A 25,845-nucleotide genomic window follows, 5' to 3' on the forward strand; every position below is an offset into this window, starting at 1 on the left:
CTTCATACCTTGGGTGTTGTTTCTTCAACTCTACATCAAAATGTGAAGTATCCGTCAGGAGACCGGATTGAGGAGTTGGTAGGGAACCAATCCATGGCTTGGCAGTGCCTCGTGTTTGCAATTTTGCATTAGCTAGCAGCTTAGTCCTCGGCCTCAGTTAAGGAAGATTTATAGCAGTTAAAGTCTCTAGAATTACCTGCAAAGGGGCCAGCCGAGGAGGCCAAATGTGAAGATTTAGAGAAATTTGTCGTAGGTGATGATCCAGAAAAGTTTTTTCAGGTTGGAGCTCAGCTACCACCTCAAGAGAAAGAGGAATTGGTGGTATTTCTCAAAAGGAACGTTGATGTATTTGCTTGGAATGCTTACGAAACTTTGAGGGTGGATCCGAGCTTCATCTGCCACCATCTGAATGTTAGTCCATCTGTCACCCCAGGAAGCAACCACCTCGGCGTTCATCCAAGGAACACTCTGATGTTGTCAAAGGTGAGGTGATGAAACTTAAGCAGGCTGGAGCTATTAAAAAGTTTTTTTTTACCCTAAATGGCTAGCTAACATTGTAGTGGTAAAGAAGAAGACTAGGAAGTGACGCATATGTGTAGATTTTACAGACTTGAAAAAAGCTTGTCCAAAGGACCCTTTCCCTATGCCTCGGATTGACCAGTTGGTGGACGCAACGGTGGGCCATCCTCAGATGAGTTTTTTGGATGCCTTTCAAGGGTACCATCAGATACCTTTAGCTTTGGATGACCAAGAGAGGACAACTTTTGTCACTCCTATTGGAAATTACCATTATAAGGTGATGTTCTTTGGTTTGAAGAATGTAGGGGCTACCTACTAGAGGATGGTAACTAGGATGTTTGAGCCACAGTTAGGAAAAAACATTGAAATTTATATCGATGATATGGTGGTAAAGAGCAAGGTAGAGTCCAAGCATGTTAATGACCTTGGAAATATCTTTGCTATCTTAAGGAAACATAAGCTGCGACTTAATGCTTCCAAGTATTCTTTTGGCATCGAATCAGGGAAATTCTTGGGCTACATGGTCACACACCGCGAGATAGAGGTCAACCCTGACCAGATTAAGGCAATCAACAATTTGCAACCATCTCGAAATCCCAAAGAGGTCCAAAAGCTTACAAGTATGACTGCTGCTCTAAATCGATTCATTTCTCGGTCAGCAAACAAGTGTAGGCCTTTCTTTCAGTTGTTAAACAAATGGAAGGGATTTAGATGGACCGAGGAGTATGCCCTGGCTTTTTAGCAGTTGAAAGAGTACCTTTCTTGGCCATCCATTATGTCCAGGCTTGAGGTGGACGAGGTTCTATTTGCTTACATTGCAGTGGCCTTCCACGCAGTAAGTTTGGTACTGATCCGGGTTGACAGTGGTGTGCAGAGGCCAGTCTATTACATGAGCAAGTCATTACATGAAGCCGAGGTCCAATACTTACCACTCGAGAAGGCCATTTTGGCAGTGGTGCATGGTACATGTAAGCTCCCCCATTATTTCCAATCACACACGGTTGTTGTCTTGACTCAGCTCCCGTTTAGATCTCTGCTTCAAAGCGCTGACTACACAGGGAGAATTGCAAAATGGGGCATGATCCTAGGGGCCTTTGATATCAAATATATGCCTCGCGCCTCAGTCAAGGGTCAGGTCCTCGTCGACCTGGTGGCTGAGTTTGTCGAGACCCCATCAGAAGGTAGATTAAAGGAGCAAAACATGGATGGAAAATCGGTTGGTGTAATCTCCTTGCAAGAGCCTTTATCTTGGAAAGTCTATGTTGATGGTGCAGTTAATCATAGAGGATTTAGGATGGGGCTAGTTTTGATATCTCCAGAGAAGATCACAATAGAGAAATCCTTAAGACTGGGATTTTCGGCCATAAACAATGAGGCCGAGTACAAAGCTCTGTTAGTAGGGATGACCATGGTTCAAAAAATGGATGGAAAAGCAGTGGAGATATTCTCTGACTCAAGGCTAGTTGTAGGCCAAGTCTGGGGAGAGTTGGAAGCAAGAGATCCTAGAATGCAAGAATATTTGAGCTAGGTTAGACACTTATAGCCTAAATTTGAGTCTTTTATTTTATCATAAGTTCCTAGAAGTAGAAATGCACATGCGGACTCCTTCGCCACACTAGCAACCTCCTCGGCATAGAGCTTACCTCGGGTAATCCTTGTGAAGGACTTGTGCAAACCCTTCGAGGTAGAAAGGAATGTGGTTCATGTTCACCAAATAAGGGTGAGGCCTAGCTGGATGGACCCTATTGTGCTGTTCCTTAGGGAAGATGTCTTGCTTAAGAGTAAGTTCGAGGCTGACAAGATACAGAGAAAAGCTCCTCGGTTTTGGCTGTCCGAAGACCAAAAGTTGTATAAAAGATCCTTCTCTAGCCTATACCTGCTATGCATACACCCTAAAGCAGTTGAGCTACTCTTAGAAGAATTACATAAAGAGATTTGTGGAAGCCACACGGGGGGCAAATCTTTATCTCACAAGGCCCTCACGCAAGGTTATTGGTGGCCGAACATGCAGAAAGAAGCACAAGAATACGTGAAGAAGTGCGACCAATGCCAAAGATTTGCGCCAAACATTCACCAACTAGGAGGAGTCCTCAATCCTCTATCCAACCTTTGGCCTTTTGCTCAGTGGGGGTTGGATATTGTAGGCTCTTTCCCTAAGGCAGCAAGGAACAAGAGGTATTTGTTGGTCGGCACAGACTACTTCACAAAGTGGGTTGAGGCTGAACCACTGGCATATTTGTTTAGAAAAATATCATCACCCAGTTTGGAATCCCACATACATTCATCTTGGACAATGGACTTTAGTTTGATAGTAAAGCCTTCAGAAGATACTATTGCGATCTGGATATAAAGAACATATATTCCACTCTGGCCTATCCACAAGGGAATGGACAGGCCGAGGCTATCAATAAGGTCATAGTGAGTGGACTTAAAAAGAGATTGGACGATGTGAAGGTGAAATGGGTGGAAGAGCTGTCACACGTCCTCTGGACTTACCGGACTACTCTTCACAGATCCACTGGGGAGACACCCTTCTCGATGACTTATAGGGCTGAGGCTGTCATTTCTCTGGAGATTGGATTCCCCACACTGAGAACGAGTTCTTTCACTTCAAACAACAACGATGGGCTATTGGAGAAGAGTTTAGACTTAATTGAAGAACGAAGGGAAAATGTCATGGTCCAATTGGCCTACTATCAACACAAGCTCAAGCATGGGTATGATGCCAACGTAAAACTAAGGCCACTGATAGTTGGAGATCTGGTCTTAAGAAAGGTTTTAGGCATTGCAAAGAACCTAGCTTGGGGGAAATTGGGACCCAACTAGGAAGGGCTGTATCGTATCACATCAGTGGCTGGAATAGGTGCGTATTATTTAGAAGATTTAGAGGAAAAGGCTGTACCACGCCCCTGGAATGTAAATAACTTGAGAAGGTATTATTATTAATGAAAGTTCTATTTACCCAATTTGGGTTTATATTGTGTGTTATGTTTTCTACCATCAATTTAAGTGTCAAACAGAACTTTGGTCATGCCTGGCTCCTCGGACCACATACCTTGGGTAAATTGATATGTTGAGTTATTTTTCTAAGTGTTAAATAGAACTTTAGCTATTCTTGACTCCTCAGACCACATACTTTGGTAAAATTAACACCTTATAACATCCTTCTAAGTATTAAATAGAACTTTAGCTATGCCTAGATCCTCGGACCATCTGTTTTGGGTAAATTAATACTTCCTGACATCAATTTAAGTATCAAACAAAACCTTGGTCATTCCTGGCTCCTCGGACCACATACCTTGTGTAAATTGATATGTTGAGTTATTTTTCTAAGTGTTAAACAGAATCTTAGCTATGCCTGGCTCCTTAGATCACATACTTTAGTAAAATTAACACTTTATGACATCTTTCTAAGTATTAAACAGAACCTTAGCTATGCCTGGATCCTCAGACCATCTGCTTTGGATAAATTAATACTTCCTAACATCAATTTAAGTATCAAATAGAACCTTGGTCATGCATGGCTTCTCGGACCACATACCTTGGGTAAATTGATATGTTGAGTTCTTTTTCTAAGTGTTAAACAGAACCTTAGTTATACCTAGCTCCTTGGACCACATACTTTGGTAAAATTAACACCTTATGACATCTTTCTAAGTATTAAACAAAACCTTAGCTATGCCTAGATCCTCGGACCATCTGCTTTGGGTAAATTAATACTTCCTGACATCAATTTAAGTATCAAACAGAACCTTGGTTATGCCTGGTTCCCCGGACCACGTACTTTAGGTAAATTGATATAGGAAAAGCCTTCTTTATTACAGACTTTTTGGACTACACATTTAAGGTGAATTAGTATTCCTCATTGATTACTTTAATGTTAGGTGAAATCATTCCAATTAGCAATGATCTTCACTGCAATAAGAGTCTCAATTAGATGCTCATGAGCATCATTTAAAGCATTTATAGGCATACTTGTATCTGTTTAAAAGTTGACTGACCCTTTGTCCCTATAAACTTGTTAATGAGTAAGGCACGAAATAGTTTTAAACCTATGTGCATGTTGCAACATTGTGTATGTTCTTAAAATTAGAATTATGCTTGGCCGAGATGATTAACTCAGTATATTTCACTCCCTTTAACCCTATGAACATATTAAGTACTAGACGAGATAGAAATTATATCAGTATTTGCATAAGAATCATAGAAGTGAGAAAATTTCTCATAACTTTCATTAACAAAAGCCTTAAAGTGAGGCGAATTAAGTACAAAATGGCAACTTGGTTACAAATTATGAAAACCAAAACAGAAGTTGCCAAACAAAACGAAAGAAAGAAAAAGAAAAGAGCTGTCCTTAGTCTATTTCTTTTTTATTACTATTTTTCCTAGGGGAGGGGCCTTGGTTTGCTGAGCTGCAGCCTCCGAGGATCCTTGGTCTACTCCCTTGGAGTCACCTTTGGCTAGAATTGGGAGGCTTGCCAAAACAATTTCCATTATGGTATCCTCTTTATCTTTGGAGGGGTCCTGGGGAGCAGCCAGGGTCACGATGGCATTAAGGGCAACCTTCTTGGTCATCTCAGCTCCTTTTTCATCTGCCTTAGGCTGCTCAGCCATTGTTGGAGGACTGCCAGGAGGGGGTGGGACCTTGCTAGGGCTGTATTTTTCAACATCTGCCACTTCGGGTGGGGCATCTGTCTTGGAGTTGCTTAAGGAGGAGGCACGGATGGCTAGGGGTTAGTAAACATTTTTTGCCTTCCTAAGTATAGAAGAAGCCTCAACCCTAACTTGGTTGAGGGCTTCATCCCATACTTGGGCACAGTAAATCCTACACACCCTTAGGAACTCAGCCTTAAAGGCTTCCTCGGTCTCGAGCACTCCAATATCATATCCTTCTTGTTGTGCCTCCTCCTTAGCCTTCTTGGCTTGATCTTTGGCCCTTTCAACCTCCTCCAATTTTTTCTTTAGGGTGGCTATCTGCTCCTTTAAGGCGGCCAATTGATCCTCGACGTCACGGAGAAGTAACCGCTGGCTTTCGGCCTGCTTCTCAACGTTATTTAAGGCGGCCACGAAAAATTTTCTTTCTTTTTCCTCCTCAGCCAACTTAGCCTTCAGGTCCTTGTTGCTTTTCTCAGCCACGTGGAAGGCATCCACGGCTGCTATTCTCCTCTCTTCTTCCTCTTTCATTTTTCGGTGGGAGGAGTTGACCATCTCCTCGGCCCTAAAAGTGGCTTGGATGGCTTGAAAATGAAGAAGAGTTAAAATAAAAAAATTAAAATAAAATAAAATAAAAAAACAAAAAAAAACTTAAGTTAAAACAATTACCATGGCCAAGTCCCTCTTCAGTCCGAGGAAGACTTCATACTGCCTCATTAACCTGAGGTCAGCCATGTCCTTAGGTAGTAGCAGGGACTGCTCCACCGCATCTGCCACGTACCCAGCTGTACCCCGTTGGAAGTCTTGGATGGAAGCATCCTCAAGGAGAGGAGCTCCATCCACCTCCATTCGTGGGGCCTAGATAGGGGCTGTAGCTTAGTGGTCAACCTTTTTATCTCCCTCGATGGCTGACCTCGTCTGCATTGTACGGGGTTGCTTGGCCGCCCTTTGGTGCTCAATCTCTCGGGGGGGCTGATTCTTCCCACCTTCCATCACCTTTTTTCCTTTATCCTCCTTCCTTTTTTGGTTGGCTGGATCAGCTCGGAGGGTTTAGGTAGGTGAAGGAGTTGGGTGGGTGGAGGAGTGGGGAGCCTGGTTTGAAAAGTCTTATTAGGTGCATCCTTACTCGGTTGAGACTCTAGTAAATCCAGAAGAGTTGACTTTTGCTTCTTTTGAATCCCCATCTCGTTCAGTAAAAAAGCAGCTTCTTCGAAACGGTTGGATTGAGGGGGGGATGACTGGCCGAGGACACCAGTTGATATCACAGGAGACGGGGGTTTGTTAAATACCTCGTAGAGATTCTCTAAGTCTGACTCTGAGACATCCACAATCTCCTTTTCTTTTTCTTCTTCTCCCTCACCTTCTTTTTTATTGGTAGGTTGAGAGGAAGTAGATGCACCAATTGTGTGTTGGAATGGAAAAACTACTCTAGGAATGCCCTTCGGGATCGATTGAGTGACAAGATTGCTTTCCTGGATGGGTTGAGTGGAGAGGGTGCCTTCTGGAACAAAAGCACCTTCAGGGAGTACAGAACCGAGGACAGCTACACTTATGCACTGTAGACGGGGGTCTTTGCCTCTGATCACGCACTTTGGTGCCTGAAAGGCGGACGAGATTGGCTTATACCCTAAGATTAGGTGAGCATCTCACAATTGGCCGTCGTTGTGTATGAAGACCTCAGCTCAGAGTATTTTATCCAAACTCTCCCTGTTGACTAGGCCAAGGTTTCGTTTAGCAGTGTGTCTATCTGCAAAATCATCAAGAACACAAATTTTTTTTTTTTTAATCAGATGTGAAAGTGGAGCAAACCAAAAGAAAAGAAAGAATTTATAAATGAACGCCCTAGACCTAAAACCCCACTTGGCTGCCCCTCTCTTGTCGGGTAGGGAAGGCCATCGTGCCATTCCCCTGGCGCGATCAGAAAATCCTTATTTAGGCCTTTGTTGGAGTGAAGGCATTGAATGAGTCTAACTTCAGGATACCTAGACTTTAGGTAGTACCCTTACCCCTTCAAATGGTGGAGGTTGTAAACCCAATTAACATCATGATGGGTAAGCCCTAAACCCATCTTTTCATTGATGGTGTCTACACACCCTAAGATCCTGAACACGTTTGAGGCGCATTGGATGGGAGCTAACTTGTGAGCCCTAAGATAATCGCTAGTCACGGTGCCCATGAGAATCCTCATCCCACCCTCTACGAAGGCAATCATTAGGATCGCCACTTCTCCCTCCTGCCTTTTTTCATGCCACTCTCCCTCTTTATAATACCTAATACCTACACCAGGAGGGATCTTATACAGAGCTCTAAAGCTCACTAGTCCCTCCTCCGAGTTTACCAAACTTTTGAATCTACCCATTCTTAAGGAAGAATCAGACACGCTAAGAAGATGAATGAAAGGGAAGAAGAGCCGAGGAGGAAAGGACACCGTGAAAAGAAAGATATGTGAAAAATAAAGTGAAAAAGATTTATGAACACTTACAGGAGAAAGAAAAATGTCCCCGGACGAGCTTTTGGTATTTGTAGGAGCACGAGTGAAATGGGAAGATTGGTAGATTTAGTGTATGTGTGTTAAAGATAAGTGAATGCTAAAAGTAAAAAGAAGGTTTGATTTGAGCGGCATTTATACTAAGGAAAGAGCGGAGAGTGGGAAAATTCCTGCTCAATTCCCAGCAAAGCCCCCAACCGTTGGATTCGCATCACGCCGTAGAACGTGGGGGACAGAAAGCTGTAAGAATTTAATGAGGACGCGTCTTGAATCCCGCAGCGCCAGGAGTGTGTCTTGGGCAGTTAAAGAGGTGTCTTCATAAGTAGAGGAAGGACAAAATGAGCATGGAGCTAATATAGAGACATCGAAATCCTCCTTTCTTCCTAAGGAGCTAGAAAGAAGAATCTCGAGGGGCTATTGGGCCCAGGAGTTCATTATCTACCTGTATATTGGGCCTGTGGCCCAAGCTGAAGACAAAGATTTGTCCAAGGAGGAGTTGTCTTCGTCAAAAGAGACTGTGTTGATGAATAAAAAGATTAGTTTTGGTCATAATGGCTCAAGAGAGTGGGCCGAGGATGAATAAGTCCTCGGCTAGACAAAGCCAAGGTCCTAAGAGATGGTCTGTTAACAAGGGTAATGATCTCGGAAATTCAGTTGGAGCGGATAAGCATTACAGAGACATCAAATAAGGAGGATTCCTAAAATATCTTAGGAGAAAGCTATTGCCTCCACATTAAATGCACTGCAGTTAACTCTTTGGCTGCATTAATGTGGAGGTGATACCTAAATAGTGGATTTCAGCCTTATAACTACTACATAAAGACTTATGAGGAGTGTTGATGGGACAAGTATCCACACCGACCGTCTGGCATGCATGTGGAAGGTGGAGATGAAAAGGAAAGACAGTATAAAAGAAGAAAGGGTGAGTGAGAGAGGGGATCGAAAGAGAGAGGGAAAATTACTATAGCATTTAGAACTGACTTTGTAATCAAACTTGAAAAAAATACATAAGAACAGACCTCCTCGGACTTTGCCAAGAACAATTTTCTTCATTATAAACCTGCCCAGTTACATCTTCTTCTCCTTTAAACCTATTTTCTAGTTAGTTTAATTCATTAGAGCCCAGTTTTCCAACCCATTTCTCTACAAATTCATTGTTTTGGGCTTTTTGGGCCTAAGTCCATCCATAGCTTGGGCTAGGATCACAAATCAAGTCCATACAAAAAGTATTACAAATTGTATTACATAATTTTGTTATTTGAATTATGATAAGTAGATTAAATTATCAACATTGCTTATGATTGAAACTCTATTTACAAAATTAAAAAAATATATTAAATACTACTTCGATTAAAACTCAATTATAAAAAATTTCAAGAAATGTATAAGGATTTTTATTCAACAATAACAAAGTCTTAGTCCCAAATATTTGCAATCGGCTTTGAATCATCAACAAATTAGTTATGGTCGGCAATATGTATTATTGTTTCTCATAATATTTTATTGTAAAAGGAGTTTTATTATTTATTCTAAGTTATTTTATAATTCAAATAATTTTTATTTATTTTTATAAAATCTGGTCTTACACAGTGTGCATTCATAATGAAACTTAAAGTAAATATTTATTTTAAAAGAATTTATTATCTATTTTATTGTTCAATCTTAATTATATTATTGAAAAAATTTCTTTAATTTATATAGGATTTTGGATAATTAAGCGGTGCACAGAGCACTTATAGGATTAGTTTTATTTGAAAAGTCAAATATATAATGGACAAAGTTTAGCTACAAAATTGGTTGTAACTTAAGGCTACAACCTTACTCAATATATATATATATATATATTTTTTTTTTTTTATTGGATGTGAGTTTTGACAAATTTACCATTAAATTACATCTTCTTCTTATACTCTTTGTGCTTGTAAAATTTCTAGAAAATTAAAAATAATAGCCATGTCATCAAAAAATTGTTTAAATTGCAAGTTTTTGTAGTTTAAAATTATGCATAAAATATAAGCTTATAAATTATATAATAAATAATGTCCAATTGACACAAATTTGACAAGTTTATTAAGAGTGTAAAGAACATGCAATTCAACAGTTAGATTTTCAAAATATCTAGTAATGTTTATTTTATTAAGTAAGGTTGTAACCTTAAATTACAATTAATTTTGTAGCTAAACTTTGTCTATATATAATTCTCTTATCTTAAATTATCTCTAGAGATCTTATTAAAAAAAAAAAAAAAATCTCTTGAGAGAAAAAGTTTCATAAGACATAAGTTTAGATATACAATATATTTCACAAAGTTTTTCACAGTTGTTGAAGTAGTATGTTATGATTATGGTATAATAAAAAAATATTAGCCGTGGTCTCATATGAAAATGATGTTATACTAATCTTAATTTACCGTTTTATATGTTTGTGAAATAATTTATGAAATTATGGTGTTTTTAAAATTGTTTTAAAAAGTTTGAATTGGGCTTATTTCTTATGGATTTCCCGAAACAGGTATATATATATTTTTTGGATAGTTGAAAATATATAATTTTTACTTTTTAGGGCCGAGGAGAACAAAGATAAAATTTAAGATAATAAAACAGAATTGACAATGATAAAAAGATTTTATTAGCAAATGCTGGAATTTTCCCGGACGAAACATTGACAAAGACAGGTTAAAAAGGCATCCGAATTTGACCACTCTTCTTGATTATGTATTTTAGGACCTATTTAGCAAGCTTATTAAGTTTAAACATTAAAAAAAAAGAAAAGAAAAAAAAGAAAAAGAAAAGAAAAGAAAGAAGCAAAAAAGAAGAAGCAAGGCTAGACAAGCACGGGGATCTCAATTTCAATAGTACTTTGCACATAAATTCATGGGAAGAAAGTTTTGACTCCACTCCACATCTTGAATTGATTTCATTGTTGAGAGACAGTATCTACTACTCCTAGGGTAGTGGAAACAAATGCTTTCAGTCCCACCTGATAAAAATGACATCATTAATATTCTATCTTTTTTTGAGAAACAATATTCTATCTTATTATTTAGCTACAAGTAAAAAAAATAAAAATACTACCCCTGTCCTATCTATGTTAAAAATTACAAAACAAAAAACCAAGTACTGAACAGAAATGTCTTACAATTTACAAGTCCAGAAGAAGTCCCACTTGTGTTGTGCCTTTGCTCTGTTCGGTCAGAAGAGGGGAAAAACGACAACAACCCCAACAAACTTTTCTCATTGATCTCACAACTCACTCACAAGTAAGTCCCATAAATCTCTTTGAACTTGAAGATATCAATCCTTTTGTGTTTTGTGTTTTTTTTTTTCATATTTTTCTCATGTTTGCTTTCTTCAGAGATCTGAGTTCTCAAAGATCTCTTTGACCCATATAATGCCAGCCAGCTACGGATAAACTTCTTAAAAAAAATTTGAGATTTTTAGTGACCCTTTTGCCATTTTTGGTCTTTGGAGTTTGGATATTGTTTGTTGGAATAGGAATTACTAAGATGGATGGAGATAATAGTTTGAATATGCGTAATTGGGGTTACTATGAACCACCAACACCATCTCTTAAAGGCCATCTTGGTCTTCAGCTCATGTCCTCAATGCCCCAAGAACAACAACTCATCAGGGGACGCAATGCTATGCTCATTGCCACGGGAAATAATGGAACATTGCACCATAGGGATATTGGGGTTTCACATTCTACATTCCCCATGGACTACATGAGGGATGCTTGGATTAGTCAAAGAGAGAAATTTATTAACGTGTTACCTACACCAAACCCTGGATATTCAGTTTTGCCCGAGACATCCTCCTCTCATCATATGCAGATGGTTCAACAACCACCTGATATGTCCAAGGATGAAAGGATGATTAGTGTAGAAGAGACGGGTGTTGCGAACGAAAATGGACCTATTAAGAAAAGGCAGGCAGCGAAAGCCCCAAAAACCCCAAAAGAGAAGAAGGCTAAGAGAGCCCTGCGTGCACCTAAGGCTGAGAGTAGTCCCTCTGCTCCACGAGCAAGGTCTACCACTAGGAAAACCACTGAGATTGTTATAAGTGGGTTTGATATATCCGGGATTCCAATTCCAGTTTGTTCATGTACGGGGACACCTCAGCATTGTTATCGATGGGGCTCTGGTGGGTGGCAATCTGCATGTTGTACCACTGGTATGTCAATGTATCCCTTGCCAATGAGTACCAAACGGCGTGGAGCAAGGATTGCTGGTAGAAAAATGAGTATAGGAGCTTTCAAGAAGGTATTAGAGAAACTTGCGGCAGAAGGTTACAACTTCTCTAATCCGATCGATTTGAGGACCCACTGGGCTAAACATGGTACGAACAAGTTTGTGACCATCAGGTAGATGTATTCACTGGATCTTCATATGTTGCATTCAGCACGTTTCTCTTGTTTATATGTATGCAACCTGTAGCAGAGAGCCTTTTGAGTTAGTTCCTGATATGTTATTCTATTGTCCATTCCTCTTGACATTTACATCTTACAGGAAAGGGATGTAATGAGAAATGTATTGAATTCCTGCAGTAAAAGCTTTTTTTCTGACCTAAAAATTTGATGTTCAAAATGAATTTTTTTCCTATTATCATTTATTGCTGACTAATTTTCATAGAGACATGTCTCTATTGCTTCACATTTTTACGTTTTAGTCATTTGCTTTAGATAATGTTTTATATTTAATAAGTTTCAATGTTTCTGTTTAGTAATCAATCTATTTAATGGGTGACACAAATGTTTATTTAGAAGCTAACAACATACACCCAATCATCTATTGTATAATTTTTTTTTTCAATTATAATCGCCAAAGTTAATAGTTTGTATGTTTATTGAGTTTGATGACATGAGAGAACTTCCCGATCCATGACATTTTCAGTCTTTCACCAAAGCAAACCAAACATAGGGCTAAGGGATTTTGTTCTTATTTTAACAAAATTTGTGGTATACTTCCTGTATATGAGCTGTAGTATTTAATATTTTGAATTCATGGTGGATTAAGTAAGGAAATGAGCTGCCAATAGTGCTAGTACCTAAACAATATTCCAATTATTTGAAAACTTCCCCTAAGATGACCTAGGTGACAGGTGTTTTTCTAAAGATTATAATTTAAATTTTTATTCTATAGATTTAAACTCCCTGTTACTCATTAAAACTGATATACTGTTCACAAGCTGGTGGAAGACAGCAAGGCAGCACTTATGCAAATAAGTTGGAGCCTAGCTACTATTAGTTGCTATCCCAGCATCATCATGCCATACATTGAGTAGAGAAGAAGATTTCAAGTTTGAGCCTTATATTGTTTATTAAGCATCAATTTTAGACATTGCAACAAACCTTAAGCTGAGTAAGTTTTTTTGGAAATCAATAAGGCTAGAACAACTTGTTAGCTCTCTAGTTGAATTTATTGTAATCAAGTTCTGTGTCTGAGGAAAGGTAAAATCTACTAGGGTTTTTCTCACATACAAGTATTTTGTAATTTTTGCCCAAGGGTAATTTGGTCTTTTTGATGTTTCCAATCTAGCAGCTTGTAGTTGGTTTTGGATTTTCTTTCTTTTGCTTTTGTATTAGGTTGGGCATTTATGGGTCTTTTGGATTTACTTTAAAGTTCATTATAATGATTGGGATTGACTTGGTTTCTAAGTTTGGTTGGTAGCATCCTTTATGCTGAAATATTTGAGAAGGGGGGGGGGGGGAATGAACCGTTTTCTCTTTGTGGTGCATTTATGTGAGGTTTGATGCTATTAATTTGGATGTGTTGCAGCTATATTAGATGTATCTGATCTTGGATGTAATGCTCAAGAACCTTAGGTGTAATGGCTGTGTTTATATTGTCTTCTTGTTCTTTTGCTTACTTTCTATCTGCTGCATTTTAAGTTCTAGCCAGTGTACTAGTCTCTAAATAAAACCATATTCCTATCTTTTTCTCACTTATCATAGCATCTTAGCTTGTTCTATAAAATAGCATCACAATCCATATTTGTCATGTTTTGGTGCTGAACCTAGAGATTCTCTATCCTGTTTTGGTCTCAAACGTGCTGTCCTGTGTCAAGTAAATTTCAGATCTGTCCTATAGCAGTTATAGCTCTCTTTGTGATGCATCTAAAAAAATAAAAGAAGAAGAAGAATATACTGAGGTCTATATATTCCTTGAAAGTTGAAACTATATATATGTGTTGTCTATGTGTATAAGAATATTCCTATATGCCTACATGTCTGGTCCTGTTGTCTCAACACTTGTTCTTTTTGCCTTATCCTAACAATGCCTTTAGCTTCAAAAATCATGTTCCTCTTCCTTGTGTGTTCATTGGACTGTTTAAAAAAGAAGAAGAAGAAGAATATACCCAGGTCTATATATTCCTTTAAACTATATGTATGTGTTGTCTATGTTTAAGTATATTCCTATATGGCTACATGTCTGGTCCTGCTGGCTCAAAGCTTGTTCTTTTTTCCTTATTTTAAGGGCAAATTACAACTTACCTTCTTGTGGTTTGGCCGAAATTTAAGTTGCCTACTTATGGTTTAAAATTTGACACTTTACCCACCTGAAGTTTGATTGAAATTTAAATTGCTTGCCTATGATTTGAAATCCCATGATGCAAGTATTCCGTTGGATTATTTTTGATCTTATTTGATATTATATTTTTATGTTTTTTGTGTTTTGGGGGGAAAGAGATAGAAAAATGGAGCAAAATTATATATTTAGCCATGTTTTCAACAAAGGTGGGTTAAGGAAATCTAATTGAGCTAATCTTAGGTGGGTAAGTTGTAATTTGCCCTTATTTTAATAATGCCTTTAGCTTAGAAAATCATGTTCCTCTTCCTTGTGTCTTCCTTTTCTCCTAGCTCATCCAATACCCTTTTATTATCTCCTTTTTCTTTCTAATTATACACTGTCTTTCTTATCCATGCACATTTAAGATTGAATGCAACCTGTGTTTCTGGTTCTAACACATTAAGAAGTACAATGAATTCTTCACTTTTAGACATCCGAAGGTATATGGGCAAGCATAAAGTACTTTTATAACTTAAAAAATTCATTATTGTTCTTTATGCTTTGCCCCAAAAAAGAAGTTATTTACTCCTTGAATTTGAGATTTGCATGGACAGAAAGATGGATGAAGGCACATTCTTATTTGTAATAGTTGCATATACACACACACACACACACACACACACAAAATAAAAAGTTGATAACAATGAATTTGGATGAAGGATAGGAGAAAAGAGTAGAAAGAAGAGGATGGGGTGGTTTTTGGTTGTTTTTAAATGAAGGGGTGAACAGGTTTGAGGGCTTTTGGAGGGATAAGATACTGCTCCAAACCCCTCATTTTTAACTCCCCCAAACTGAGGGCTTTTGCCCTTATGATGTAAAAATATATATATATATATATATATATATATATTTAAATGAGTGTTTATGGAGAGAGAGAGAGAGTGTTTATGACCGCAAACTCTCTGGTTGAGTCTCTCTCTCTCTCTCTCTCTCTCTCTCTCTCTCTCTCTCTACATAAACACTCATTTTAAATTTAGATGTGTATATTTGTTGTTCTGTGAACCTTGAAATTTACACTTCAAAGTGGTTGCTGTTTTTTATTTATTTATTTATTTATTTTTCTTTTAAGGAATAAGTTTGGTAATGGTTTGAGTTGAATGGCTGGGTTCATTTTTGGTGTTCCTGCAGATTGAGAATGGGTCTCTAATTTGAAAGTTTATGTGTTGGGCATTGACACAATGACATAAGCTTTTATGTGAATGTCAAAATTGAAACCCAAAAAAAAAAAAAATGTTATTTCAATGAAACCCAAGTACCCATTTTTTTACTTGATTCAAAGATGGCCTTTTCGGAACCTTGATTCACTTGTGAAGCAATAAAAATGATAAACATTATGATGTTTGACAGTTCTTCATAGTTCAGTATGGAAATTCAGTGAAAACTGTATATATTAGTGGAGCGTTTCTTCTTTATATTATTGGTCTGTCTGTTTCATATCTTATCATTTCCTCTCATTCCCATTTTAAATTTTAAAACATTCAAACATAAGAGAGGACAAATATTTATCTCCCTCTACTTAATTTCTAGAACATTCAAATGAGGGGAATGGACTCCTCTCATTTTCCCTCATACCCTCTACTCTCCTCTCCCTTCAAACTTTCAAACACTCTGTAAGGTAAATTGTTATGAAAGATGAATGACTATTTTCCAGCTAAGATTCCTATTATATATTTCAAGACTGTTGGTGCCACTGCCAGCATAGTTCCTATGCTGTCAAGATTCGATATATGGACTAAAATTTATTATATGTCCATACTTTCCTGAGAAAATTGTTGCATCATGAGACACTGTAGATTGCAACAAAATAACTTTGCATTGTATATGTTTAGATCCAACTTACCTCTGCATTGTGTAATTGAGAACTTCTTGCATTGTGACCCAATGGTCTGGAGCTGCGCTCTCCTTGGAGGTGTCCCTAGAGTCCAGCTAGAACCTCAAAGTTGGGGCGGGATTCTATCTTATGGGTTAGGCTTAGGTAATTGCAAGATTTAACATGTTGGAAATCCGTGTAAATAATTTAGATATAAGTTTTGCCTGTTTTTCCCATATTTTTGTTTAACAAGCGTGAAATGCCTCTTTTTTTTGGATTGGTCTGAATCATAATTGAAGCTTCTTGCTTTTATCTTAGGATTGGCACTGTAATGGGCATGTTAGCCATAACTACTTTTAAAGCTGATGTTCTATAAAAAAAAAAAAAAAAAATCAAGTGTTATAACAAGTGGAGCAGAGGGATTGAAACCCTTGTTCTCCTTATATAGGAGTCTGGGCATTGCGATTGAGCAACAAGCTCCTGGCAGTGTGCTATAAGACTAATGCAGTTTGGCAGCTTGCTGTTACAGTTAACAACAGTATCCAGGTTAAGCTCAGTTAGTTTTTAGCTTGAACTTGTTAAAGTAGTGTAATTGTTTTTTGAGTTGTACGGTTGAGAACTTTCCAAAGTGTATGATGTTTATGGCTTATATTCCCAAGTATAAAGGGCTGTTTTTACTGCCGGTAAAACAGTAGAAAATCTGATCTGCTGAGACAACTCCTTCCCTTCACATGCACTATTATTGATGCAAACAATTTCAGATTTGTTTTCTTTTATTCGCCATGAATTGTTCCCGAGTTCTTTTTCTTGTTTTGAAGCTGAAACTACACCCCACAACATGTAGTAGGATCAGGTCATTATAGTTTGCTGGTCTAGCTGCATAAAAAGTTTATGGCAGAGGAGTTGTCTTTCTCCTTTTAAAGGCGATGTACCATTCACCTGGGGTTTATTTTTTCAAAATTATTTATCAAAGATGGGTACAAAGGTTCTTGCTGAAAATTTGGCTTTGGCTTTCTATACTTTTGACTTGTTGACTGATTAGCATCTCCAAGTGAAGTGATATCTTTTCCCTTTCCTATGCTGTTGATCTGGTCAAATTGATCAGGATTAAAAATCTTACATATATGACCTAAGGGTCCCAACATCAAAATGTCAAAATTGAAGAGAGTTGGCAAACTTCAGTTTACTAGTCTTTGACTGTGTAAAATGTTTTTTATTTTTTTATTTTTTAAATGTATGATTACTTGTATTTTGTATTCCATATGCTCAATGCATTTCTATAATCCTGAAGTGGCCACAATGTGGATGTCCTGTCCATTAGCCACCATATTGTGAGGTGTTATTTTATTGTTGTTTGAAGATTTGAAAACCTGAGAGCATAATTTTTTGTTTTTTTGTTTTTGTTTTTGTTTTTGTTTTGGCGTTATAGTGGATTTGCTTTAGATGCATTGTTGTGGAATTGATTCATGCATGAGGTTTTGAATAAAGGGCTATTTAGGGTATCAATCATAGACATAATTGGTCAGTACGTAAGATTTGCAGGCAAACAGTCCGGGCGCTTGTTATTCCATTTTTTGTATGGTTTGAAATCTATGATTTTTATGACATGAAGAACACATTTATTAGCTTGTGTGTTGTTAGTTCATGAGCCAGATAATCTTTACCAGCTCCAATTGATGCCTTATTGTCTAATGTCTTTGTTTACAAGAGTTAAATTGTGTTTTTTCCCCCCTGTGAGGATACACATTTGGATTCTTGATTTGTTTAGTAGGAGCGAATTTACTTTTTGTTAAAGATCGGTTTTGATTATGGGATCCTATTCCCAACTTAGCTTTTGCTTAGTTATTAATTACAACTTAGACTAAACCCCGTATTTTCGGAAAATACAGCAATACAAAGAAAGAGCAAAGTGGCAGCAGTGTAGTGTTGGCCTAAGCTATGCCAATGCTTTTAAGTCAATCTTATTTACCACTAAATTATCGGTATGTATTTTCTAACTTCACTTTACTCATGCCTGTTATTGACGAATGATCCGCCTATTGCTATTATATATAATTAGTCGCAGACTTGCACGGGAAAATTTGATATGATTATTTTTATTGGATAATTATTGAATTAATATATTAGATTGTATATTTTTAAAAATTCAATGTGTTATTTGAAATTATGTTTTAAATTAGAAGTTTTTTGTAGTGTAACAAAGTATATTTTGTAGTCAAAGTATTATATATAGTGAGATATGTATGAAAACACAATGCAATAAATTATTTTTTTTAATTGATAGTGTGAGAATTATTAGACCAATTTGTAATTATGTATACCTTATTTATTACTATACAGATGTATGCGATTTAACTCTTATAGGTAAATTTTTCTCCAAAACATAGATCCACATCTCTTTCTTCCTTACAATTGAAACTAAGTGAAAAAGTAAATAAAGAAAACTATGCAATAGATCATTATCAATAAATCATATATCATAAAGTAGAAAAATAAAATAAATAAAATGCAAAAAGAAAAAATTTCAAGTATCTATATATAAAAACGTTAATTGTATAATGATGTTCTAGAGTAAATTATATTTTTTCATATTCTCTTTTTAGTGTTTTTAGTAAGGATGATTAACTAAGCAAAGTAAAAGCTTACCAAGAAAATTCAAATTAACTAAAAATTTGATAGTGAAGATGCTAATTATTTGTAATAAAGTGATCAAAATAAAAATAACAAATAGATTTGAGAAAAACACATAAGATTTCTAAAAGAAATTTTACCAAACACATGGGATGCAACAACACAAAATTACTACACCGAATATTTTTTGACTTTTTTGATACTCTACAAATAAAATAACTTTATTCATTTTTTGTCATAGCATAGGCTACAGAGCGATTACAATGTTTATTATAATCTCTCTCCCCCCCCCCCCCCCCCTCCTAAGATGTTATTTTATAAGCAGTTTGATTGAAATCAAAATATACTTTTTATTTAAGTCTAATTAGGGGATTCTCCACAACATCACCAACATGAGTCTTGTAATGGCGAACTGATATCTTTTCATTGCTTGTAACAACTACAACCTCGTCTCTGCAAGTTAAAAGCTCATTTGCCACAACCATATGCATCTTGTACTTTTTAAGAGCCATATCAACCTTCTCCAAAAGTATTTGTATATCTGTCTCTAGCTGTTTAGTCAGGTAGAGGAGAAATTTCAGTCCCATTTCATTATAAAATAACAAAAAGTCAAGGAACTTATAGCAAAAGGCTTTCTATTCAAAATTCCAATAGAAGGGAGACTAATAGGCCCTTCACTTTCTTCAAGACACAGGGGATTATGAAAGAGCATACATCATTTGCCTACTCTTTTCTTTTTCTCAAATTCACATTACCAAAGAAGTATGTGAAGCTAAAAACATTGTGAATACATCTTTGTTCAGTGGAAGTCCATTGGTAGGCATATTCACATTCATAGCCATGTTTATTTTGTTTTGATATAAACTCAAATTTCTATTTTTAAAAAAAAAAATTACATATTAACCCAAACTAGAATTGAACCAAAGCTATAAGAGTGATTTGTGATGGGAAATTTAAAAAATACAACACAAAAAAATTAAATAAAAAAACCAATTAGAGTTATAAGAAAGAACAAAAATCAAGCAAGAGAGAGTGAGAGAATATTCACAGTTTTTGTGTGGAAAAAATATGGATTGAATGGAATAAATGATATCAAATTTATACGAAATAAGATGGGAGAGAAGAAGAGTCAAAATATAAGAAAGAAGAAATGATGACGGAAGTTTAATGGTAAAGTAAAGAGTAGTAGGGAGATAAAGAGGCAAAGAGGGAGAGGAAGGTTGGAGGAAGAGAAGAAGAGTTTTTTTTTTTTTTTTTTTTTTTTTTTTTTTTTTTAATTATTTGGAGAATAAGAAGATGAATAGTTTAAATATTCAATTTTAACAATTACTTGAAATTAAAAAGAAGAAAATGAAAAGTTGAAATCAATATGGGTAGTTGAATATAGTCAAACATTTGCATCAAATGAATAGTAACATTTGTAATGATTAGTCAAACATGTGCATATATCCACTAAAATTGTAATTAATTATTCAATTTTAACAATTACTTAAAATTAGAAAGAATAAAATGAAAAGTTGAAATCAATTTAGGTAGCTGAATAGTGAAATATTTGCATTTAAAACAAATGAAATGAATAGACACATGTTGAATAGTAATGGAGTGCATTAACAGGTTTTTCCACGAACTATATTTAATTATTTTATATAAAATAAAATAGAAAAATCATAAAGAATTTTTTTTTTTTAAAGTATGACGTGGCTGATGAGGTGGCTCAATAAGAGTTTAGCAACATTAAATTCTACGTCTCAACTTATATATATATATATATATATAGATGTTGAGTTATTGTGATTTCTCCGATATTATAGGCCTAACCTAGTGTTATTAGTTAGATTGGCTCTGGTTCTGGAGATTATGGGCGTTACTTGTTCTTGTAACTTAAGCGATATGTATTGGTTCTTGAGTTACCGCTTATTTCCTTGACTAGAACCCGAACCCAAACCCATACCCATCAATTTCACTAGCAACCATCTCCACTTTCAATTAGCAATCCATCACATAACATAACTATCAACACAAAACCTAGCAAAATCTACATGTAGATAGTGTATTTTGTCCGCCTCAATTTGTGTGCTAAACCCCGAAAATCTCACAAATATTAAATTTTCTCCAAAGGACTATAGAAACATCTAGATTGACGTGGCGCAACCCATTTAGGCATCGAAGCACTTAAAGTGCCTTTTTAGGTCAAATTGACCAAAATGCCCTTGGGTTGACCAAATGTAAAAACTAGTCAAAATCATCCCAAAACAACATTTTTCATGTTTCTACATCAAACCTGAGCTAGTCGGTGATTTTCATCAACTTTGACCAAGTTTGACCCGATGTTGACTCTTGAGGGCCTCGAAAAATATAATTTTGATCTGACCGTCAGAACAGGTTGAGACTAGTTTCATCGAAAAGATTATTGAATTTTCTTTCCAACGACTATTCATGGGTTGAAATTGGAGTCAAAACGATCGAGATATCTTGAAAACAGTGCAAGGCACATTAGCTCGCTTCTTGAGGCCATAACTTTTGATCCAACCGTTGAATTTCAAAGTTCTTTAGCTTTCCAGAAACTACACACCTAGACCTTTCCAGGGACACCATGATTAACTCACTCTAAGCCTGGGAAGTACTTCATCAAGCCATTCCAAGTAGGCGGCCACTAAATGGCCGCTAGAGCTGAAAAGTCAATTTTCCGTTATAAATACCCCCCTCAGATAACAAAAAAACGAAATTGGGCATTTTTGGAGCTTGGTGTTGGGCAGATTCTCTCTCTTTTCCTCTCTAAATTCTCTCCCAAACACATACCTTTGATTTCTCTCTTCTCTCAACAATCAAGAGGTAGTGTTCTTGCACTCTTTTTCCTCTCCTTGGTCTTAGGACTTTGGATTTGAGGTTTAAAGGGTGTAGATGTAGCTCTTTAGCTACAATCTACACCCTTTGCTTTATCTTTGTTCATAATATGCTTTATTGCTTTTCCAAGCATGTCTTTGCTTTATCTTGCTTCCTAACATGTCTCCTTGCTTTTTGCCATGTTTTAATGCTTTGATGATATTGGCCTAGCCTTCTTAGGTTAGGATATGCCTAAATATTGAGTTTGTGCTTAGATCCATGTGCCTAGGTGCGTTTTTAGCATGCTTGTGCTTAGATCCATGTGTTTATGTGCTCTGTGCCATGTTTGTGTTTAGATCTACTTGTTTATGTGCTCCTTGCTTTGTTTTTGCTCAGACCTACATCTTTGTGTGCTTTGTGCCATGTTCATGAGTCTAGATATACATGTTGATTGCTATGCCATGTGCTTCTAAAGCCTTTCCATCTCTTGTTATCTCATTTTTCTTGTGTTTTGGCCCATTTGGTAGGGTGTAGATATAGATCTTATGGTCTAGGCCTACATCCATACACTAGGCTTATATAAAAGGGTTTGGATTATTTCCTTAATGCATGTCTATGTTTGCTTGCTTGCGTCTATGCTTTATATCCATGTTTGCCTGTCTAGATCTAGGCTTTGCCATACTTTATGGCCTCCATGGGTTTGCATTTGTTGGTCTTTGCGGCCACTTGCTTGTGTGGTTGCATTCGTCCCTCTTGTGGATAGTTTGGATTCGACCACTTGTGGGATACACTTCCGTGGCGTTGGTTTGCTTGACGCATACCCTTTCTCCACTTCGTGCGATGTTGATATGCTTGTCTTGCTTGCTTTGTTCCGTTTGTTTGGCTTTCTTTGCTTTTTCGCATCTTTTACACGCTTGCCTACATTTTCATGCATGAGTCTGTGTGTCATCCATACTCCAATCCAATGGAACTATGGACACTCGATCCAAACCTACATTTGTCTTTCTAGGACACCATCTTTTGTTTGATGACATGTTTGTTTGCCCCGGTTTGGCACCTTTTGATAGCTTAACTTTTAGCATGATTTCCTTCTATTTGTTTCTTTGCTTGTCTGCTAACTTGTTTCTTTTGTCATTGCATTTACACACATGGAGCATGGACACTTGGAGCAAGGGTGCAACCTCGTAAGCGCAAGAAAAAAGGGCAAGGATGCAAGCATGAAGATGCAAGCCCACAAAGGGCAGTGTTCAGTAGATTAAGGGGCCTAGCCCCTCCTAAGTGGTTTTCTCTTTCCCTCTCTCTCATAGCCTCTTCTCTAGAGCATGTATTAGGGTTTCCCCTCTCCTTGTACCCTTTACTTTTCTTGCTTTTTGCATGAGCTGCGTTCTCTAGGTATGGCAATGTCTGTTTTACATTTCCTATACCTTGCTAAGCCATGGAATGTTGGCAATGTCTGTATTACTTTCCCTGCTCTGTGTGATAGTATTGTGCATGATGTATGTATGTATGTATGTATATATATATATATATGTGCCTACATGTGTGTGGGTGATCGTGCACTTTGTATGATGGACTTTTGTGGATATATGAGTGACCCTCTCTGGCCATGAGTGCTCTGAACCTTGTGACATGAGTATGTGCTTAAGGCAATTGCTGTAGGTGCATATTCATGTCACACTGTGTGTGTAGTCACTACAATTTGACCATCTCGATCCATGTCACCAAGTGACATCGGTTTTCCTGTGTATGCGACATGTATCAATGTGCTTAATGCTTTGAGGGGCTCTAGCTCATCCTAGCACGAGCATGTTGGCACATGCCATATACACAAGCATGAAACCCTGTTGGTGCGCCATAGCGCACGAAATGCAAAACTCTACTGGATTTTTATTGTAAAATTGGGGCATCCCCATTGCCATATTCTCACATTGAAAGCTTGCTGAGAATAGCGTTTTGTGTGCTATGACGCACCTGAGGGGAAGCACTGTCGAATTTCCATCACGAAAATAAGGCGAAATGCTGTCGGATTTTTGCCATGGAAATTTGGCAACAATTCCAAACACACTTGGGAAGCATCAAGACCACACCCTTTCTGAATCCAAACATTAAAGCCCAATTCGCTTAAAGCCTTAAAAGCTAATGCTAATAGCTAGTTTTTAATTGCCAATGTCCTTAAATTATTATTTTACCAAAACAAAGGACTGTCTATGGACAGGCGCTGTGGAGTGCCTAACACCTTCCCCACACGTAACCAACTTCTGAACTTAAGAATGAAGATTTTTTACCCATCCACATTAGATTAAGGAAAAATGACATTTTTCTTAACCTAGGATTGGTAATAAAATCAAATAGAGTCAGGTGACCAATTACACCTTAGAAAAACCCAATGATTGGTGGAGACTTCACTTACCCTTAGTAATTTCCTTAAAATTGACTTATATTCTAGTCACACACCAGAGGTACGACATCCCTCCACCGAAGTGTGCGAGCGTCACCGCGGTGGGTGGTCGAGCAGCTGTGAGGTGTCGACAGACTAGTGACTTCACTGGGGACACTTAGAGAGTTTAGCCTTTAGAGCTTTTGATAAGATCCTAATCTTTGGACATTGGCTTTCAAAAACATTGAAATTGACATTAGCCTCCGGAGCTTTCCTTTTCGAAAGATGCTTTTACTATATCCTAGTAAACTAGTTTCAAAATGGAAAAAAAAAAAAAAAAAATTCCAAAAATGTTTTTCAAATGGTTTTCCAAAAAACCGGCTTTGAGGTATTTTCGTATGTGTGAAGCTTTACTGATTTCCTAAAGCAAGCTTTATAGCTTTCCTTCACATGTGCAAACCTAGGGTAGTAGATATAATTTCTGCTACACCTTTATCTGTGCATGTATCTGTTGTGCTTGGAAAGCCTTTCCCCTTTCATTTCAAAATGCATGACATCACCCCACAGTGAGTCCAATCCAAGCTCAGCATTGAAGGTGATTGCTGGATATGCAGTCTAGTTAGTCACTGGGTGTCGATTTGTAGGCACTTTTAGGCCCATGGGTGGACAGGAGTAGCTGAAAGCCCCCTTGATCTGCTCTATCCTACAACTTCTATGAAGGGAAGGATTAGATGATCAAAGTCCCCCCTAAGAATAGGACCAAATTACCAGTTAAGCCGTGTCTCATATAGTTGGCATAGACTAAGTCAAAACCTGTGAGGACTAGAAAGAGCCAAATTTGAGTGAACATTCCGGCCTAGGGTAGGATATCCTTTATAGGATTTTTTCAAAATGAGTCAAGGGGAAAGTGTCAAGTTCCTGTTTGTAGGTTTGCCCTTTTGCTTGCTTTAAACAGTTATGCTCTACTTCAGGTTCTATCCATCCTGTTTACACAGCATCTATGATTAATCCCTAAGGAAAAGCAACCCCGTTTCCTACACATTAGATCATACCCAATTCTTAAGGGTCTCCAACCCTACGAGGGCATGCATGCATACACTAATGGCTCCATCATGTAAATGTGTACAGATAAAATTTATGGCAAATAGCTGGAACTCTATGCCAAGGAGGATGTTGCCAAGAGTTCAAGTTCTTCTCCGAGAAGGCAAGACCATCCAGAATGAAGCCTCTTCATTGTAAATTTGAATTTCCTTGTATTGTAAAAGGCCCACTGTTGGAGCCATTGTCTATAGCCCATGTTTTAGGGGCAATGTAAAAAGCCAAAATTTGTAAAAGCATTGCTTTCTTTGTAATCAAAAGAGAAGGGTCCATCCTGCAATTTCAAGCATGATATGAAAGTTCTAGTTACTTGCCAAGAGGATGCAAGCCCACAAAGGGCAATGTTCAGTAGATTAAGGGGCCTAGCCCCTCTAGAGCGATTTTCTCTTTCTCTCTCTCTAAGTCTCTTCTCTAGAGCATGTATTAAAGTCCCCCTCCATGTACCCTCTTTTATTTTCCTGCTCCTTGCTTAGGCTGCGTTCCTTGGGTATGGCAATGTCTGTTTTACATTTCCTATACCTTGTTGGGCCATACCTTTGGAACATTGGTAATGTCTGGTTTACTTTCCTGCTCTGTGTGATAGCATTGTGCATGATGTATGTATGTATGTATATATATATATATATATGCCTGTGCGTGTGTGGGTGATCGTGCACTTTGAATGATGGACTCTCGTGGCTACATGAGTGACCCTTTCTAGTTATTAGAGCACTTGACCTTGTAGAGTGGGTATGCGCTCAAGGCAATTGCCGTAGGTGCATATTCATGCTATATTGTGTGCACAGTCATCGTGGTGTGATTGTCTTGATCCATGTCACCAAGTGACATTGGTTTCCCCATGTATGCTTCATGCATCAACACGTTTGACACTTTGGAGG

The 25,845-nt window shown here is 37.4% G+C and overlaps 1 protein-coding gene across 1 annotated transcript; it reads left to right on the forward strand.

Moving 5' to 3' along the window:
• Nucleotides 1-10,710: 10,710 nt before the first annotated feature.
• LOC115962587 (protein BASIC PENTACYSTEINE2-like) lies at nucleotides 10,711-12,263 on the forward strand. Its single transcript, XM_031081447.1, has 2 exons — nucleotides 10,711-10,919; nucleotides 11,015-12,263. The coding sequence occupies exon 2, from the start codon at nucleotides 11,166-11,168 to the stop codon at nucleotides 12,024-12,026; it is 861 nt and encodes a 286-aa protein (XP_030937307.1). The 5' UTR covers nucleotides 10,711-10,919; nucleotides 11,015-11,165; the 3' UTR covers nucleotides 12,027-12,263.
• The last annotated feature ends 13,582 nt before the right edge of the window (nucleotides 12,264-25,845 follow it).

This window comes from Quercus lobata, chromosome 10 (assembly GCF_001633185.2).
Source record: "Quercus lobata isolate SW786 chromosome 10, ValleyOak3.0 Primary Assembly, whole genome shotgun sequence".
NCBI classification, from domain to species: domain Eukaryota; kingdom Viridiplantae; phylum Streptophyta; class Magnoliopsida; order Fagales; family Fagaceae; genus Quercus; species Quercus lobata.